Here is a 22063-nt window from a genome sequence, read left to right as displayed (position 1 = left end):
TCTATTAAGTATTGGGTGGGGGTTTTGAGCAGGAACATGACAGGAATGACTCAGTTAAATGATGTTGATTTTCGGATATTGGAGAATCTGGAAGTGCAAATTATAAATAAAAGAATTAAAACCTTGCAATGTGTGAGATGGCTAAAACTGGGGCAAGGGAGGTTGAAACTAAATTTGGACGGGAGCAGCTTGGGGAACCCAGGGTCGGCGGGTGGTGGTGGCATCCATAGAGACCATACAGGTTCTTTCGTTTTTTGATTTTCAAAATATTTTGGTTCTTGTTCAAATAATGAAGTTGAATTGAGAGCTGTGTTGGAGGGAATAAATATTTGCAAACATTTGGACCATACTAGTATTGATATTGAATGTGATTCGAATATTGTTGTAAATTGGATAAGATCCAGTAGGTGCTCCTTGTGGTATTTGTGGGATTTTTGGGAGCAGCTGATTGGTTTATTGGAGGGAGTAGATTTTTCGATAAAACATTGGTATAGAGAAGGGAACAAAGTGGCAGATGCCTTGGCTCGTCAAGGTGCTATGGGGAGGAATAGTTTGTTTACAAATAGTAGTCAACTCCCTAGAGTTATCAATGAGTTGTATAAATTGGAGAAGATGGGTACGACTTATATGAGGTATGTTTAGCTGATTTCCTATTGGTTTTGATTTATACTTTATGTTGTTTATCTATTACTTGTTTTGTTGCATGAGATTTGTTTTGTAGGTCGTTGTTTTGTTTTGCTTTACTTGGACTTGTAATCCTGTTTTGGCTGGATGTTGGTGTTATTTTTTGGGAGACCTTTAAAGTTTTGTCTTTTGTTTCTCCCTTTAATTGTCTTGTAACCACAGTATTCCTCCGCCAAAAGTGAGGCTTTATCAATAAATAAATTGAGGTGCCGCCCTTCTTTAAAAAAAAAAAATCTATACTAAAATGAAAATGGATGCCTCCATAGCATACAAGATTCAAGATAGCCAATTCAAATATAAGAAGAAAATTTATCCTTATTCAATATATGGAAAGCTACTTAATCCAATTTAATACAAGGATATTGAATTAGTTGAAATGGAAAATCATAAAGAATAGTTTATCAGCTTATTGACGACTATAACATTAAAACAAATGAATACAAAATGGTATTGTTGGCCACAATACAAGAAAGCTTGGATTGTACAAGGCTTATCTTCGAAATCAAGGAAGTCATTTGCTTCAAAAAGCCAAATTAGAAAGTCATTTGAAGCTTGATAAAATGATAAATCAAAAAAGAGAGATTGAGTTGCAAAATTGAAATAACTTGCTAAACATGAGCATCTTATGATATTAATGATATTGATATTATTCTTGATATTGGTATCCATGAGCACTTACATGAAATTAATTGATATTTGAGCATGACATGATAAATTTAAAAGCATGATTGGTAATCTTGACACCTTCATGAATACATAGTTTATACTTCAAGAATGAAATTCTGAATTTATTGAATATGAAATACATTTTATTTAGGGGAAGTTATACTTATTAAGTAATGATATCATGATTACTGAAAATTATTGAAAATTCTGATATACAATCTTTTATATTTTCTCATGCTATTTTGGGACTTATTGTCTATCTTTTTATGCATGGTAAATGCAAAGTTTCTGCTTTGTGCCTTCAGTGGATATATACTTTTGCTTATGGTTGCTCTTTGCCTTAGTATTTATATGTTTTTTTTGATATCTTACTCTTTTTGATTGATGTAAAAAGGGGGAGAAATTTTGGGCAAAAATTGAGCATGATAATTGATCTTGAATTATGGCATGATGTGATATTAAGCTAATCTTGATATATGAGAATGATATTGAAATTGATCGTGAATTCTGATATGCTTATTGAAATTGATCTTCATATTACAAATATTGTTAAGTTGATGCTTATTGTAAGGGGGAGCTTTTTTAAGACTTACTTTTTTTTGCTCCTTATTTGTCATTATCAAAAGGGGGGAGATTATTGGCTTTACAAGATTTAAAATCTTATTTTGATGATACAAATCAGAGGAACTCAACATATTTGGTTCAGTGATGATATTTTAGGATTCAAGTATGTGAATACAAGGTCAAATGCACACAAGGATTATTGAAAGTTTATACTCCAAAGAAAGAAGATCTCATAAAGCTTATACTATTAAAGCATGGATTCAAAGATGACTTGATGAAACTTAATGTAAATTGAAGTTGGAAGTCAAGATAGAATCGAGAGATGGAAAAGCACAAAGACTTAAGTGCTTAAAATAAAATTAAATCTTAAGATCTCTATGTAAGTACTTCATTCAAATGATAATTTGATTGAATTTGAAGCTCATTAGGAAACTCATTAACTTAGAGACTATGTTTTGAAAAACCCTGAAATTTTTTTTTCAAAAGTCTTAAATTATATTGGGGAAAGTAAAAGAGCAAAAAGAAATTGGAAACAAAATGAAAAATCAGATTTTTGGTCTTTCCAGGCGACTGACAAAGTTAATCTAGGTGATTGACAAATAAATAAACTGATTTTGAGACAATCCAAGAAGACCTAGGCCATTGACTGGTGATGACCCAGTCGAATAACTCCTTAATGAGTTTGAAATTTTCAGTGTTTTAATGAATCTAGGCGACTAACTCTTTATTCCTAGTCGACTGAATCTTCAAGATTTCAAAATTTAAATATAACGGGAAGTTTCCAAATTTGATTTTTTGAATTCTAAACATTATGGAAACTTGGGAAACACTCCAAGTCACTTGAGGAACACGAAATACTCTTGTTTAAACATCTATAAATACCCCATAAGGCTAAGGATTCAATACATTAAGCAAATACACAGCATTCAAGGCTCTATTGCTCTCAATGCTCTCTTGTTCTCAATCTCTCTAAAGTTCCTTATTGAGTTTTGCTGTGAATCTCTCACAAAATTTTTGAGCCTACTCTGAATTCTTTCAATCTAAAAAGAAAGCTCACGGTGATATTGTAGAGACCCAAAGAATTATAGTAATTAAATAATAAAAGAAATGAGAGAAAAGAATCTTTCAAAAAGGGATTTCAGCAGGGTTTAGTGAAGAAGTGCTCGTCGACAAGCAAGGCTCTTCGGCTCGTCGACTTGCTCGTCTATGGGAACTCGTGCCTCGTCGACGAGAAATTACCGAGAGGACTATTTCTAGAACATGAAACTCGTCGACAAGGAGAAGGTGTTCATCGACGAGCTCCCTTCATTGACTCGTCGACAAGGTCACATGGACAGCACTCTATATATAGCCCAGAAACGGATTTTCAACGATGAATTTTATTTTATTTGTTTTTTTCTCTCTCTATACATAGTTTCTCTCACTTCTCTCTAGGTTTTCGGCTTCGTCTCTCTCCGATTATGTGGGCGTAAGGATTGCGTGGGGTCAGGTTTCCCAGTTAGTTAGGTAAGGGAAATATGTTATGCCAGTTAAATTAGAAATTTTATCAGTAAAGTATAATATTTGATCATAAATTTTTAGAGTATGATTTTTGAACATATTAGAGCATGGAAAATTATACAGATTTACAGATTATATTTAATGAATTATATTTAATTGTGTGACATGAGTAATACTGGAATATTACAGGATTTTAAACAGATTTATAAAGTTATGAATATACAGTGTTTTACAGTACCATGAATATACAATATTTCATAGAAATTTGATTATACAACATTTTATAGAACCATGATTATACAGTATTTTACAGAACCATGATTATACAGTATTTTACAGGACCATGATTATACAAAGTTTTACAGAACCATGATATACAGAGCATAAAACCATGACCTATAGAAATACAAATTATACAAATTTATAGTTAATACAACGTCATGATAAATATAGAGAATTACAACATCATGGTAATAAAGTATACAAAATCATGGTAAAATAGATAGATGTTATATAGAAATAGTATTATATAGTATCAGACCCTGATGGAACAGAGCAGTTTACAGAGCACGGTATTGTGTATACAGTATAGACAGTGCAACCATACATCTCAGATAGAGTATGGTACTTCCGATTGTGCCATAAGTATGGTAGAGGGCTCCCTGGCGTCCAGACCAGGTGGAGCTGGCCTTTTGTGCTATAGATACATATAAATACAGTTAGACTAGCATTGGTAGGCTAACTAGTGTTCACCCCCGCCTATGGGCCGCATAACCCTATCATGAGGGGTTAAATCATGACATACAGTCATCCAGGGAAATTTTCAGAATTATATACATGTACAATATACACAGAATACAGAGATTACCAATTATAGTTAAAAGTATGATTGAATAAATAACTCAAAAATTTTGTATTTTAAATGACATAGGTGTGGATTATTATATAGATACTTTTGCATGATTTCTCTTTTATGGATTAATTGAAGATTATGTTTTGTGTACAGACTCATATGCTACACATTGGTAATAATATGTTTCTCCTTACTGAGAGGTGTCTCACCCCAGCATTATGAACATTTCAGGTAACCCAGAGAGACGTGCAGGGCCGACTCAGAGATAGAGGAGGTGGTTGAGTTGGCATAGTTTTAGGGTGAGTCTTGGGCTGAGTAGTAAAGCCCTTAGTGTTTTGGAATTTTTGGGGAAATGTGTACATATATGTTTATGGTGGATCTGTAGTAGTACTCTGGTATTGTATATTTTGGGTTATGGTTTAGATATTTATGTTTTCCGCTGCATAAGTATTATATATAAAATGCACAGTTTATCATGGCACCCACTCTAGGCTGTGATGATGATATGTATATGTATACATGATATCGGAGTTATGAAATATAGTTTGATAGTGTTAAAAAAAAATGGTATGAATTTTTGGGTTGTTATACTATTACTATAAAAAACTGGTGAAATACAGAAAGAGAACGGGGTGAGGTGAGAGAAACAATTTCTACGCGTGTTCTTCTGGATTGATATACATCATGAACGATCCCGACATGTGAATTTATGATTTCTTTATTTTTTTGCATGTAAAGATAATATATATATATATATATATATATATATATATATATATATGTGAAGATCATGATTATATAAAGATCATGTTTTCAACAAATAACAGTATTAAATGCTTACATATTATTGCTAAAATAAATTACCAAATTTCAAATGTTCGCAATGGGCCAATTTATCTAGTTAAATATTTAAATTTGGAACTAGGATCAAGTTTTGGATTAATGAACCGGGTACAGATCCAACTCAAAGAGTGAAAATTAAATTATTAGATTTTTTTTTAATGTTTAAATGCCTAAAAAAATTTACAGAAAAAACAAAACCCCCTTTATGATACAACTTTTTCACAACATAAACATTTTATATAAACAAAATCCACATTAAAAGGACAAAAAAATAAAAAGCAAACCACCAGATAAGAAAATTATGATGAAAATTGGCAGATAAAAAATATAGATAAGAAAATTTTAAATTAGATAATCAAACAATTATAGAAAAATGCTTATTCTTTCTTACTACTTAGCTGACAAAACTCAAAATCAGAAAAATTTATTGAAAGAACTCCTTGCAAATCAGATATAGATTGACATTTACAACTTAAAAAGTTGGGCGCATCAAAATTTTCTTGGCTCATCTTCAAAAGAAACTACAAGAAGGACAAAATAAAAGAGAAAAACATGTTCCCGACTTGTATCCGGCAAGGGATAAACGACTAACATCTGATTATAATACCCAAACGTGGTATGAAATCTGACCAATGTAAATTCAAACTTAAGAAAAAAAAACTCAACAAAAATTCAGATGAAACTCAATTCACATGTATATATATATATTCGTTTTCCAAATTGGCTCAAATTTAAATATAAGGTTCCAAATCCATTCATAAACACAAAGTTTAACTTCATTTTTTTTTTTCATAAAAAAAATGAGGGCATGTCCCTGAGCAATGCCCTCCATAAAAAGTTACATATATGATATAATTTCACTTTTTTTTTTTAACCAGCATGCAGCCTTGGATATAGAGAACCATGACACCCGTTTCTCTCCAACACGATACTGAAGTTCTGGGTTGGCTCAGGGGAGCAAGTCACAAATGTAGCAAACTTATTTGTCCTCCTTTAAGCATATATAGTGATTTCTGCATGCACTATTATTTCTACTTTCAATCTCACCACCTCTGCAGCGAACACATGGTATCCAATTAGAAAACAGGACCAGCAGCAACGATCTCCTCTGTGAGCTTGTTGTCCTTTCCGATCTTGTAATTCATGAATCCCTCGAAATTCTTCTTGAACAGACCCCCCAGCTTCAAGAGTGTGTCCTTGTAAGCCGTCTTGTCAGACCACTGCAGCAGAACAAAATCACATGCAACAGGTAAACAAAGTGCTCACAGCTTGAGAAGGGTCGAGAAATGGTACCCCATTTTTTTTTTTTTTAATCTAGATAGGTTGAGAAATGGAAGTCTTGAACTAGTATTAATTAAGAGGAAGAATAGAGAGAGAACTAACAGTATTAATAGGATCCAGGATTTCCGATGGCACTCCCTCAATCTCGGTTGGGATCTCAAGCCCAAACACTTCAGTCTTGGTGTAGTTTGCATTCAAAAGTTTGCCGGAGTGTATAGCATCAATAATTTTACGGGTGTATGCTAACTTAATGCGGTTTCCTGATCCATACCTGTCCCAAAAAAGAAAAAAGGCTTGAGACTTGCATATTGATAAAGGCATGTATAACCTTACGTAGGTGCTACAAATGCCTACCGTCCCCCTGACCATCCAGTGTTCACAAGCCATCCTGTAGCTCCATGCTTTTTCATCTTTTCAGCCAGCATTGCTGCATACTTGGTAGGATGCAGCATTATGAATGCTGCACCAAAACAGGCTGAAAATGTTGCCTGTGGTTCCTTCACTCCTTCCTCTGTCCCAGCCACCTATTAGTGCATTAGAGATGCAATAAGAAATAAGATGTACTCATAATACTCGGACATAAAGGTTCGATCAAGTGGCAAAGAGGCCAATCAACAATCTCATAATTTTAAGGTTTGGCAAGTACCAGAGCAGTGTAGCCGCTGATGAAGTGAAACATGGTCTGTGCCAAGCTCAGCTTGCTTACAGGTGGGAGCACTCCAAAGGCATCACATGCTAGAAGAATGACATTCTTTGGATGAGGTCCCACGCATGGAATCTTAGCATTGGGAATGTACTCAATTTGATATGCTGCCCGAGTGTTCTCTGCGGCAAGAAGAGCAAAGTTAATGCGTACCCCATTTTCATATTATGCATCAAAATTTTCAGGTCAAGAATGCTTGTTTCTAGCATTAAATTTAGTAAAACAGCTAATTCATGGATCAACAAGCACCATGCAACAACAACAAACCAAGCCTTGAGCAAATAAAACTAATCAAGAAGTAGTGTATTCAGCTAATAAATAATGTTATTCATATATACCTGTGACACATTTGTCTGCGTAATCCACTTCTCGAGTGTGCTCATCAAACACCACATTTTCTAACACTGGTAAACACAAGCAATTATATTCACTAATTTAGAAATATGCCAAATTAGAGTTTCTAATGAAACAAATCATAAATTCCAGCACGGAGCTAAACCACTGGGAGGAATTCGATTAAATTCACATTCATTTTAAATCAAGAATCAAGAGGAGTCCACACGTTACCTGTCCCAAACCTAATGGCATTCCAGATATCAGGCTCCTTCTCCCTTGACAGATCAATGCATTTGGCATAGCACCCGCCCTCAATGTTGGACACACCATTCTCAGTCCAGCAATGTTCGTCATCTCCAATTAAATACCTGTTATGATCTGTTGACAAAGTTGTCTTCCCAGTACCTAAAAAAACATACAGAGAAGGGGAATTCATTAGTAACAAAGTACAGCCCGAAGAAACTAATTCATTAATCCAAATAGAAGACTTTTTTTTTTTTTTTTGGGGGGGGGGGGGGGAGATCGTAAGAGGGCACATATCGGATGGCGATTTATGGCTCCACGTTGCAAGGGCGGCACTCCGATGTTACTATACCTGATAATCCAAAGAAGAGGGCGACATCGCCACCTTTTCCCATATTGCAGCCAGAGTGCAGGGAGAGGATTTGACGCTTAGGCATGAGATAATGCATTACGCTGAAAAGACCTTTCTTCATTTCCCCGGCGTACTGTGTGCCAAGGATGACCATTTCCTTCCTAGCAAGATTGAGGTCTATGCTAGTTGAGGAAGTCATGTAGTGAGTGTAACGGTTACAAGGGAACTGCCCAGCATTGTATATTGTGAAGTCCGGAGTACCAAAATCCTCCAGCTCTTCAGGAGTGGGTCGGATACACCTGCCACCCACCCAGTTATCGTATGCACACTAAACTAGCTAATGGATTGTTGCTTATCTGGATACATAGTCCCTTCTTTGAACCTTACCTCTTAGCGCCCACTAAATTTAGGGGATAAAATATTGGAGACAGACTTATATGCATAGCATCAAAGTGGAGAATACTTATCTGGGAATACCTAGCAAATTTGGAATATAGAACATAATGGAAAGATTACTTCTAGTGTGCATTTTTGCTTCATTACTTACATATTGTGCATGAACAAAGAATGGTAAGCTCTTGCAGATACAATCCGGACTTTGATTTGGTGATTTGGGTCCCAGTTCAGAAACTGATCATTCACAAAAACCTGAAAACAGAATTTATCATCATATCTCTAATTTAAGAATGGTTGTTGATTCTTGTTCAGAAGTTGTAGGGTTTTTACAATGAAATAAAATGATAAAGCAAAGATATAAATCACGAGTATGCTGAAGAATCCCTGACCTTGATAAAAAAGATTATTACATACAATCTACTTGAGAGTGGGCGCAATCAAACCAGTCATTGTTGGTGCTAGTGTAAATGAAAAGCAACTACCCATCATAATCCTCTCTCTCTCTCTCACTCTCTCCCCTCCCCCATATACATGTGCGCACACACAATGTGTCCTATGTCACTGTTTCATCAAGGCAGCACAGATGCCACAGTAAATTTAGGCGCCCTAAACAATTAAAATTCAACAGCGGTCCCGTAAGGGCCTAGGAGCTTTTATGTGGTAGGCGAAGGTAATCCTTCTCATGAGAACACTAGATCAATAAAATAAGTTATTTAATATTTCTTGCTTTTCTTTTTTCCCAGTTTCAAAGGATGTGGATTCAAACTTGTTCATAATATAGGAAATTCAATGGTTTGTCAAATTGATACTAACAAACTTATATATTTATTCATATTTATTTTGGATTTTAAGGAAGTTGAGCTACATAAAGGGCTAGTCCTCACCCATGATCACATATCTCTTGCTCCTTGTTAAGGCCCAAATTGATTCATGATATATGGTGCCATCGGCAAGCCACTTAGCACCTTCAAATTTTATATTTCATTCCATCTCAAATTTCATCAAACTTCATATATTTTGGGTGCATTAGTTAAATTACAAAACATTAATATAGTCAAGTATTTTACTTTTCAACAGTTTTTTTTGGCCAAACTTGAGGGGAGAAAGGATGAGAGTTTCCAGCAAGATTGAACCTTCAATAAGTCAAACACTAGGTATGCTGCCCAAATTCTTTTCATCCGATTCTATCCACAATTTGACCAAGCTTTCTTTCTTCAATTTTTGGATGCCAATTGGGTTCTTCCCCACAATAACAGCATCTGGGTCCCTATATTTCATTTCCAAAAATTATTGAGGAGAGGAAGGACAAAAGTGGTTCTTACGTCAGTTCCTCAGGATTCTGTTGGGATATCAACTTCTGGTATTTCTCTGAAAGATTGTTGGACAGGTTAGTAATTTTTTGCAAAAGGAAAGATACAAATCCTAATCAAATAATGAATGTTTTGGAATTTTGCATCTCATGAGCTATCGCAATAGAAGCAAGAGCGGTGAACTGGACAATTAAGAGTTGAACAGGACATTGTAACCGAGTCATTTCTTTATGCGGACAAAAAATATGAACATTTACAAAGAAAAAGACAGATCCAGCCAGCAGACTGGGGGCCAATTTTGATCATAAGGAAGGTGATACACAGCCATCATTTTTTTTATTGATCATATCTAGTACATTAAAATTACAAAAGATGGACATTTATGGCTAATGCTGAGGGACTGCTCATAAATTATTAATAATGGTGATTTTAGAGTAAGTAAAATTTTGGAGAAAGAAATAATAAGAGGATTCAAATTGACAACCATCATGGCACAAGAATGCCACCAAGAGAAACAGAGTGCATCTATCACTTGGAGTCTTAAAATCCCAATTAGAAACCTTTTTTGTTCTTGTTTAAGGAAAAAAAAAGGTTCTCTAATATGCTCTATATGTTGTCATCACATGCTTATTAACATCCTAATGCGGACTAGTTCATTCCTTTGTTCTTATAATCTGGGTTTACTGATAACAAGTCCTGCAATGTAATTGCGCAAATCTTATTATCATGTAAATCAAAGGGGAAAAATTTAACCAGTCAAGGAGAAAGAGAGAGATAGTTTGGATTGAGGAGAATACCTTGTCCAGCGAGTTCAAGTAATCAACTGCCCTTTCTCTGTTCACTAGGAAAGTGTGCTCGTCCATTTCAATGTTGGGGGAACCCCTTCAAGATTCAAGATTCAAAAAATTGGTGATAATGGGTATACTGAGAATTGATGAAAAGCACTTCTTGAAGTAGCAGTAGAACTCACCTTCCCCACCAGAGCTCGTCGTCTGTGGTATCGTCCTTGACAACGCGTTTGTCTCTGGGGGATCGACCAGTCTTGGCTCCGGAGAGGGTGGCCAGAGCACCGGTGGATGTGATGAAGGAGCCTTTCTCATACTTGATGGCTTGCTCGTAAAGCTCTGTTTCATATTTATCATCGGATTAATATGGAGGCCTTTTAAATTCAACACAAACAACACAATCTTTTAGCGCAAAATGATTTTCCCCCACAGATAATGTTCTTCCTATATAGTTTATTTTATTTTATAATTGTACGTAATTCTGAAAGGCTACAAATATTGAGTTTTTTTTATAAAAAATTTAAATTAAAATAAAATAAATATAATTATCAAATAATTAGACAAAAAATTATGAAAATAATTTTCAATAGTCCATTTTTGGTTTCAATATTAAAAAAAAAACTCCTCTCTCTCTCTCTCTCTCTCTCCTTTTCAACTTTCATATATATATATATATATATATAGACACACACACACACACACACACACATATATATATATATATATATATATATATATTAGTATGGTGTCATTTTTTGTAATTAATTAAAAAATAAAAAAATTATTTACACAAATAAATAATACAATATTTTTAAAATTTTTTTATTTCTTAATAAATCCAAAATAAAAAAAATATAGGAACAAAATTAAAATAAAGCAGAAATTAAAAAATACTTGTGAATACACTCATATCCTGAAAAAATAAAAGAATAATAGAACTTAAGGACCATCTCCTAAACTCTCAAACATCTTCCAATTTATACTTTGTGTTAATTTTGTTTCTATATCCTTATCTGTTTTGGATTTATTAAGAAATAAAAAAATTAGAAAAATATTGTAAAAGGGGAATAAAAAAAAAGAGTTAATTTTTACAAATGTTAGTAGGCATTTAAATGTATAATTTTCATAAATATAATAAAAAAATTCTCAATTTCTTTCTATCTTTTGAGTTTTATTATGACAAGAAAGTAAAGTTAAAAATTGATTCATAATAAAAAATTACATAGTAAAAAATTCAATTTTATAATATATTATATCACATATTATTATGATATTTATAATAAATTATATTAATATTTAACACAAAATATGTTATAATAACATAATATAATAATATAATATTATTAAAATAAATATATTTATATATATTATTAAAATATGACTACTCATCATAATATTTTATATATAAATATAATGATTAACGACAATATTATAACAATCTCACCAACTACGAACCAAGCATAAATATGTGGTATGTACATTTATGTCTACATATAACTTCAAAAATTCTATAAAACAAATCAAACAAAAATAATTTTATCAAACAAACATATCATTTTATAAAATAAATTATTTTAAAAAACTAAAAATATTAAATTTTACAAATGTCACGGTGCATTCATTTCTCATACACAACAAATATCACAAAGAGTCATTTACTAAATTATTGGGACATAAGAAAATAGTTTTTTCTTTTTTGCTTATCAATTTTCCTTTTTAGCTTCAAAAACCAAAATTAGACAATATATTCCACGACTATTATTGACGAAAATTAAATGTTAATGCCACCTAACTAATGTGCATTCAAATAATATTTTTTTATACAATTTAAAATTTATTCATAAGTATCTTATCTTATTAAGGAAGAGTCGAGCTCATTACAGGTCCATAATGACGAGGATTGATACAGCAAACAAGAAAAGTATGGTCCATAATCTCTTACTTGCTATGTTAATCCTATTTAATCAAGAGTCATTGTAGTTTCCTAAAAGCAATATGGGCCCCAAACTATTAAAATTTACACAATAATAAATATCTCTCATTTGTGTAGATTTTAGATTCTCGCATATCTTAAGATAATACCAAATTACTATTATATTTACATCATTAAAATATAATTTTAGATTTGATTATTAATATAAATTTTTAAAACTGCGAATCTCAAATATTATTTGCCATTTTCCCTCTCTTCAAATTAATAAATCTTAGGAATTATTTCCCTATTAATGTTGGGTAAAGCACCTATAGGTAACTTAAAGTGATCATATATCTAACTAGCCAATATTTTTATATATCTTCTTCATCTTAGCCTTTTTCCCTCACTTTCATTTTTTCTTTCTGGTTTTTAAGTTTTTTGGTGTAGAAATATGGTCACGCGGAGAATGGCAGGGGACTGTATAAGACGTATACCAGCAGGGGAGAGGTTGTAGAGGACGTGGGTGAACTTGAGGGAACTGTCACTGACGCTGATGCTGGGGAAGTGGTGGTGGTCATCCACCTTCTGCCCTCCCTCCGCCTTCCTCGCCGGATCTCCCCTCACCACCTTCGGCCCCGTCTCCCTCGTCAGCGACGCCAACGACGCACTGTCACCAGAAACAAATAAACATTGAAAACGACGTCGTTTGATTTAGTTATTGAATGTTGAACTTCAACGGTTCGCGACTTTTTCACACGGTACCTGATGGACTGGAGCTGCTGTTTCCGGCGCTCCTCTTCGGAGATGGTGGCGAACGGTCCCTGGCTGGTGGCGGTGCCTTGGATAGGAGTGGTGGGCGCCGATTTCTTCCTCTGAAGCGAGTGGAGCTCGTCGATCGTCTGCGCTTTCACCGGCTGCGCGCTGTCGTCGTGACACACCTCCCTATCCTTCTTCTCGTGCGTCTGGATCTTCGCCAGCCCATTCCGCGCCGTTCCCCTCCCGCTGTCGAAGCTGAATTGCCCGTTCTTCTCCGTTACATTTGCAGCCATCTCTGTTCGCTGCAATCCAAAATCCGTTTCTATACACAATTCATCAATTGAACGACTTCAATTTCACCAAAATTCGTAAATCAATTAAAAATCAAGATATATAAAGCATCTAATCTTCAAAGCTACCAATAAATCAACAATGCTCTCATTTCACATGAAACTAAAAGAAAGAAACAGAAACAGAGAAAGGAGATCGAACCGGGAGCTGGCTGCAGGGGAGAAAATAAATTTAAGAAACAAGAGCACTGATGCAACGAATCAAATGAAAAAGAAGAAGCTAAAGGATTGATAATCAAAATGCGAGTTCGGTTTCGGATTTGGGAATGAAATTCGACGTTTCCTAACGGAAATCGGGAGGGATGGGATGTGATGGTTCAGACATCGAAGCAGCCCATTTATAGGGCATGGGTTTGGAAGCTAGCTAAACCCTGATTAATTCTATTAACCATGGTTAGAAGCTGGCTGCTCAAAATCACAGGTGAAGTGATAATAATGAAAGCGAAAATAGAAATAAAGAAAATAAATATATGTGCGCCATAAAAGAAAGTCTCTAAAAATAGGAGAACAGAAAGCGCAACGGAAAGGGCGTCTGAGGATGAAGCTGCCACGAAAGCGGGGGGGTGGCACTGGCATGTCTCGGGTAGACGAGGTCAAGTGGGCCCCATTTTGGATGAAGACGTCAGACTGCAAGCTGTGTCCACGTGTCCTCACATCAAATCCTGACAAATATTCATTGCACACGCTAAAATTTATTATGAATTCAAATGAATTCAGACACCATGCAATTTAGCTGTCTTTAAGTTGTCGTCAAAACACGTAATTTGGGGCACAGGAGGCGGTGGCGGGGAATAGAATTATGATGATCGTTTGAGTGTGATTTTAACATTACATCTAAATCACATTTGATTCATCCAATGTATATAATAATAATAATAATAATTAAAAAATAAGTCATTCGTGCAAAACCACGCCTAAAATATGACCACAATTAAAGTTTCGAAGATCCTCATTTTTTTATCCATTTCATCTTACAAGTTAAAAATTTGTAGTATTGCAATTTTGTTTGTAGTGACAAACATTTCTTTTGCGAATTATTAAGTCTTTTTTTTTTGTGTCCGTTTTGTTTTTATTAAATAGACATTTTGTGAACCAATTTTTTTTTAGGTTATGTTTGGTTTGTTGAATATTGGTTATTCGGAATAGGATATATATGACACACTGAGAATACAAATTAAGAATGGTGATAACACTATTGCTGCATTGGTTTTTTATCTCTTAACTGCTAATAATTATGTCAGTTGGTTGCGTGTTGTTAGTCGAGCTCTTTATGCGAAGAACAAACTCGGATTCGTCAATGGCACGCTTCTTAAACCTATTGATTCCTTAGATCCCCTTCTTGAAGCTTGGGAGAGGTGCAACGATCTAGTTGTTTCTTGGCTGCAGAACTCTACAAGTGCTTCTGTGAAATCAAGTTTTTTTTTAGTTGATGATTCCAAAATATTGTGGGTGGAACTTAAGGATCATTTTACTCAACAAAACGATCCTTGTATTTTTCAACTTAAACGTGATTTAGCTGGTTTATCATTAATTCGGGATTCTGTCAGTATTTATTTTGGTCGTCTCAAAAGTTTGTGGGATGAGCTTGCTGTGTATGACCCTTTTCCCAAGTATGACTGTGGCAAATTCATGGAATTTTCTGACTCTTACTCAAACACAAGAGACCAGATTATGCTCCTTGATCTTTATTACCACCCCTTAATCGAGTTTTCTCTATGGTTCAACAACAAGAACGCCAACACCAAATGATCTCCACCTCTGCCCCTTATGACCTTTTGGCTATGATGGCCAGACCTACCTACTATCCCACCAAAAAATCCTGCCAAGTCCACCAACTCTAATAACCAGAAAAATGGTCGACCATATTGCTCCCATTGTAAGATTCTAGGCCATTCTCTTAATAATTGTTTTAAGATTGGTAATGTTGAACCTCCATTGTGTACACATTGTCACATGATTAGCCACAACGTTGCGAAATGTTACAAACTACACGACTATCCCCCTAAACACAAGCTCCATGGGAAAACTAGAAGTTTTGCCGTAACTGCCACCCATGATCTTGTGCTCTTTAAGAAGCTGATCATGAGGATGAACCAACTGAGTCTATGGCACTTACCAAGAGCCAATATCAACAACTACTTGCTCTTTTGCATCCTAAGGAAACCAAATCACCTATGGCTTCTCTCTCTGTTGCTCAGCCATCTCCGTCTCCATTTTCTAATCATGTAAGCACTTCTCAAGTTTGTGGTATGGTCATTTGTTCATCCACACACACACACACACAACAATTCCATAACTCACATACTTCACCTTGGATAATTGACACAGGTGCAACTGATCATATGATCTGTTGTACCTCTTTTTTCACATCTATAACAACATCTGTTTGTTACCAAGTCAAGTTTCCTAAAGGAGAAGCAGTCCCTATTACCCATACTGGTGTTGTGAGACTCTCTGTGCACTTAGTGCTAAATTAGCATTGTGTGTGCCTTCTTTTCATTTTAAATATACTTTCTGCCAAACAACTTGCTCAACATGATCCCTATTGCTTAATTTTTCTATCCAATTCTCGCATTCTCTAGGACTTAGCATCTTTGACGACGATTAGGATGGGTGAAGTTAAAGGTGGACTTTATCGTCTGCTTAGCTCACGGGTGTCACCTTTTGCTCTAGTTGATGCTTGACCTACTTTCCTACATAAAATCACTCCAGTTCTACTTCTGCTACTTAGACAACTTCTTTTTTTGATTTATGGCATTATAGACTTGGCCACATCTCTCCTTCCAGATTAATTTTTATTACTGACCCCATTGAAACAAGAAATCTGAAATTCCATAATCAAGTGCCATCTTTTGTTTTTCCTTTAGCCAAACAACATCGTCTCCATTTTCCACACTCCGAGCATTCATCTTTACATGCACCACAAAAAACTGGTTTTTAGTGATGAAACTCGTAGTGACGGATTCAATTTCGTCACTAAAAGTGGGTATTAGTGACGATTTTAGCAACCATCACTAATACTATACTATTAGTGACGAATTTTAAACGGTTACTAATAGTTTCATCGCTAAAAACTAGAAAATGTTGCGGGAAAATATTTTTTATGCAAAAAATATCTCGAAAAAATATTAGTGACGAATTAAATCCATCACTAAAAGACTCTAATTAGTGATGAGTAAATAATCATCACTACTATTATTTAAAAAAAAATTATTTCACAATATTAGTGACAAATTTGAAGATTCGTTACTATTAGCCCATTATTAGTGATGGATTTGGGAACTGTTACTAATACTTCTTTTATTTAAAAAAAAAAAATTATTTCACAATATTAGTGACGAATTTGAAGATTCGTCACTATTAGCCCCTTATTAGTGATGGATTCGGAAATCGTCAATAATACTTCTTTTATTTTAAAAAATGAAAAAAAATTATTTCATAATATTAGTGACAAATTTGAAGATTCGTCACTATTAGCCTATTATTAGTGACGGATTTGGGAACCATCACTAATACTTCTTTTATTTTAAAAAAATTTTAAAAATTTTTATTTCACAATATTAGTGATGAATTTGAAGATTCGTCACTGCCCATTATTAGTGAAGGATTTGGGAATCGTCTCTAATACTTTTTTTTTTATTTAAAAAAATTTATTAAACACTATTAGTGATGGTTTTAAAAATTCATCACTAATAGTTTGACATTGAAAAGCCGCACGCGGGTTCCCCCAATCTCACTCCTTTCCCTCCAATCCACCTTATTTCCCTCTATCTCTCAATCTCTCCATCTCTCAATCTCTTCGGTCTTTCTCTCTCAGTCTCTTCATCTCTCTTCGTCGCCGTCGCTGACGCTCCAGATCCGTCCTTGTAACCTTCGCCGAGGAGATCAACCGCCGGAGGCCGGCAATGTAATTTTGGTATGTGTGGAGGGCAGTGCGGGCGAAAGGGTTGGGGCTTCGGTTGGAGTTAGTGAGGGTGCATGCTACTAGGCTAGTGGGTGGAGTGCCTTCAACTGTGGGCGTTGATCGGGTGCGGGTGTTCTGATTGTGGCCTTGTTTCGACAAAGGTAAGTCATACTCTGTTTCTTCTTCACTTTCTTGTGAGCTTTTTTTTTTTTTTCCATAAAATTGGTTCTTATTCATAGTTGTGAAATTTGATATCCATAAATTTGTGCATAAAATTTTGTGTGTGGTTGGAACAATATTTGTTCGTGACATGATTCGTGTTATCCTAGATTTTTGTTTATTTTCTTCTTTAGTTCCTTTATTTTTGTTAGTTGCATTCCTCTCATTATGAAGTTTCAAACTCGAAGTCTATAATAAGCAGTTTCATACTTCCATTAATTTTAAAATTGTTGACCTGTTTTTCGATCAAAATTTTTTTTTATAGTATTATCATGTGTGCGGGTTTGTTGTTTGAACTTTTTGCTTAAATTTTTGGTGCTACATTTGGTCTATTAATTTATGTGTCTATCATGTAATTAACTACGTGTTTGTTAGATTTTTTTGATTGGGAAGTAGTAGTCTATTCATATTTTGTGAATTTATATAAAGCCTATCCTTTAAATCTGAAATAAACCCTAAAAATGCCAAAAAAAGGAGGTTGTGGGGTGGAACTATGTTGATTTCTACTCTGTTCACTGTTCTTCATTGTTTGTGTGTTTGGCTGTTTAGAATATGGAAAAATCAAAGAAAAGTGCCCTTGGTTTTGGTTGTTTGGTAAATGCTTTATACGTTTCCTCGAGTGTCTTCATTGAATGCCTTCGATGTGTTTTGATTCCAAGGAAGATTGCTTTGATATTTGAATTGGCATTCTTTTTGGAAAACAGTTAATTTGTTTGTGGGTTGTATGCTTTGACCTAAATTTTGTGGTTTACTTTCTTTGTTTCGTTGTTTCTTGAATTGTTGTTGGAGTTCCATGCCTTTTTCTTTTTCATTTCTTCATCAGATGTTTGTTTCTCTGTTTGGTTGCCAAGTAAACTGCGAAATAGAACAAAAATTAAATAAAATTTTGTATTTTGATGGTACATCTTGGTTTAGGTTTCAAAATTGAAGTGCTCACTTGAGCCATCCCTAATGATTTTCTTTTGTTTAGTTGCTTGGAGATTTTTTCTTTTGCTGTATTTTCTTATCTAGCAAATGGAATTGTTGTCTTAAATTGATCTGCTTGGAGATTTTAGTTTCTTTTCTTTTGCTATGTTTCGTACCTTCAAACAGAATTGTTGTATCTAAGCTCCTGCTACAATCTTTTGTGGGTATTTTTTTTTCTGTTCGTTTGGTTTGAATTAAGAGTGATATATCTGAATTTCTTTTGTTACTATTTTGCAGTGTTTGGGGCTTGTTTTTGCTGTTATTTTGCGGGATTGGCAGTTTGCATTGTTACTTTTGCTATTCCAGTTGTTGTATTGATTTTGTAAGGGTGTTTTATTGGATTTACGTGATATTTGAATGGCACCATTCTTTTTTCTTATTTTGGTAAAAGTTCTTACAATCTTTTTTTCTCTTCATATATGCTTTTCCTTTTAGTCGATGATTTTGCCTACAATTATTGCTATTAAAACTGTAACACAATTAAAGCATAACATATGAAAATGAACATGATTTTCTATTAAGGGATTATTATGAAGCCTACTTAATTATGATATATATATACATACGTGTGTGTGTGTGTGTGTGTATTACTGGACACAATTATTTGAACCATTGTTCCTTCACTCTGTTGTGATTGAATTTTTTTTGGGGGACTAAGTTGTATTAGCAAGCATGTACTAGAATGCATTTTGAGGTCCATGTGTAAGCTTGTGTGTTTGTAATAATTATTAGAGTTGTTGGCTGGTGGCTGGAAAAACTGAGTACACTTAGGGTAAGAATAAACTTGTTATAAACAGAAATTTTAGTTGGATGTATCCAAATCCAATATTCATCATATACTTGCGAACTTGTATATATTTAGGTTTTGATCACGCAATTTAACATACTTAATAACTCCATATGCCCATTAAGTATGCCTTCAAATAGCATATTCTCAATTGTTTGTTTCTTCCTTATATCTTCAAAATTTTTTGCTTTTACATATACTTTTTGTCGTATTTCAAGAAAAATGTGAATATTATTGGCTTGATATATTTGATTGTTTGTAATTTGAGTTTATTTCACCATTTGAATGTATATTCCTTTCTTATTAGTGTATTGTTTACCATATAAGTGTTGTGTTAAGACTTTCTGCTCTTATTGAAATTATATTGCATCTCTTGTGAAATACTGGATTGAGTTGCCATACTGGTTGTGAATATGCCTTCTGCATGGCTCATGCAGATTTGTGTAGTGCATGCTGGTAGTGAATCTAGGTTCTCACATGCTCTTATATATAAATTTTTTTTCAGGTAAATTTTTTATTGGAAATGTTCACTTTACAGTCGACATGTGCCAAAATTTTGTTAAAAACTTTTTCAAAATATGAGATAATAGATGTTGAAGTATATAACTGTATAAGCACCAAATGAGATGAGTAATGTTCTAGGAACTACAGATAGCTATTACTTGTTGGAAATCAAGCTCAAAAGAGGAAACTATGTTGGCAATTTTGGAAAATTGCCCATTTAGTACATCATCTCATTAAATTGCTTTTGATCTTCCATTAAATATACATTTGAATTCGAATTTCTCACCATTTTCATGACTCATTATTATTTATGATTTTCTAATTCAACATTATTATTTATAAATTATCTAATTCAAAGTCAATAACCAACACATCTGTTGTATATTTTAGAACTGTGATATAATATAATGGATGCATATTAATTGAATATTTTCTCGTAATGTTATTGTTCGGTAAGATTACAATCAAGTCGGTCCAAATTGAGTCGACTTTTAACATACTTTACTTATTTAGTAAATGAGTTTTAAAGTTAAATTTATGTTGAACTTTTTTAATAAGTAGGGGTGAATATTTTCTCGTAATGTTATTGTTAAGTATGCCCCTATGAAAAAATTTTTGTTTTCAACATAAATCTTAGGGTTTCGTCTTTCTTGGCCAATGCCTCTGCGAACGAAGCCTCAGATTGCCTCAAAGCACTGCCACTTGCCACGATGCCCTGCCAAGTGGTAGAGGGTCCAGGACCTATAGTAACCCGGCTAATTATAGAAATTAAATAATAAAGAAAGGAGGCATTCATCGACAAATAGTTTTCTTGGGCTTGTCGATGTGGACGCGTGTCTCGTTGACAAGAATTTATAGAGGGGCTGGTTTCAGGACTTGAATTTCGTCAATGAGAGTTATGAGTTCGTCGACGAACCTCCTTCTTGGTCTCGTCGACGAGTCCACGTGGAGAGCACTCTATATATATAGCCAAATTCGGGTTTTAGCGAGAGAAATTCATTTCTCTCTTTTCTTTCTCTCCTAACTTGGTTCTTCCTACTTCTCTCTATGATTCTCGCCCTGTTTCTCCTCATTTCGACGATCAGAAGCCGCCACGTTGATCCTGGGGAGATTCTTTACAAGTCTACCGAAACAAATTGTTGGTTAGGCTAACTTGGGCACCATCCCAAAATCAGGGTAAGTAGATTATTTAGGTGTTTTCAGTATTAGTAGACTTATTTGAGTCCAGATTGTGTATTATATGAGAATCCATTGGAGGTTTGTGGAATAAAATTAAGGTTTTATATTTTTAGGGTTAGGATGTTTTTAGGACCCTGCAGGCATGGGTTGAGGACCCCAGCGGATATTTTACAGGAGCTCAGGTATATTATAATTTAGGAAATTGTGAATAGGCAGGTTCAGGAATATAAGTGAAATAATTTTCTGGGGAAATTCAGTGATTTACTGAGGAATTGGTATAAATGTATTATTGTAGAATTTTGGGGATAGTACGCCATGAGCGTGAGAATAGAATTGGAGGTGAGCCTCCTAGCCAGTTAGGTAAGAGAAATATGCTATACTAGGAATTTCATAAATTTTACCAGTAAATTATAGTATTTATTTATTAAGATACAGAGTATAAATTATGCAATTTTACAGATTTCAGAACATGAGTTCAATTAATTGTGTGGTCTAAGTAGATATTTGTTTAGTACAAAATTTATATAGTTTTTCAAAATATCATGATTTATAGTGATTTTTGCATAGAAACATGTTTTACTAGATTATACAAAATTATGTATTACAGTGTATATACAGACAGATATTTACTAGACAGATATTTTAGAAATATTTTACAGTATTTACAGATTGCCATGATTTCCAAAACCATAACATTCAGACTTTACAGATTATTCTATCAGATATTACAGTCAGATATTACAGATATTACAGCTATTTCAGTCAGATATTACATTTATTTTAGTAAGATATTATAGTATTTTCAAATCAAATTTATAGTATTATGGTTATTTTGGAATTATGATGAAAACAGTAAAATATCTATAAAAATAGTATATACAGTATTAGACCATGATGAATCAAGTTATGTTCAGTTAGCAGAGCACGGTACCGTTGCTAGTATAGATCAGAGTGCAACCACACATCT

General features: G+C 34.1%; 1 protein-coding gene across 2 annotated transcripts; it reads right to left on the bottom strand.

The window, feature by feature from the left end:
• Nucleotides 1–5781: 5781 nt before the first annotated feature.
• Nucleotides 5782–13851, bottom strand: LOC131161472 (phosphoenolpyruvate carboxykinase (ATP)-like). Of its 2 annotated transcripts, none has more exons than XM_058117252.1 (13): nt 13680–13851; nt 13194–13489; nt 12926–13098; nt 10702–10855; nt 10529–10613; nt 8573–8673; nt 8026–8324; nt 7662–7835; nt 7433–7498; nt 7038–7216; nt 6746–6915; nt 6494–6662; nt 5782–6330 (listed from the first exon to the last, which is right to left on the bottom strand). In XM_058117252.1, the coding sequence occupies exons 2-13, from the start codon at nt 13478–13480 to the stop codon at nt 6187–6189; spliced, it is 2001 nt and encodes a 666-aa protein (XP_057973235.1). In that variant the 5' UTR covers nt 13481–13489; nt 13680–13851; the 3' UTR covers nt 5782–6186. The 2 variants fall into 2 exon arrangements, with proteins under 2 accessions (XP_057973235.1, XP_057973237.1); XM_058117254.1 differs by having other exon boundaries at nt 13194–13509; nt 13680–13845.
• Nucleotides 13852–22063: the final 8212 nt, after the last annotated feature.

The sequence above is a fragment of the Malania oleifera genome, chromosome 8 (assembly GCF_029873635.1).
Source record: "Malania oleifera isolate guangnan ecotype guangnan chromosome 8, ASM2987363v1, whole genome shotgun sequence".
NCBI classification, from domain to species: domain Eukaryota; kingdom Viridiplantae; phylum Streptophyta; class Magnoliopsida; order Santalales; family Ximeniaceae; genus Malania; species Malania oleifera.
This window is presented reverse-complemented; position numbering and strand designations above follow the sequence as displayed.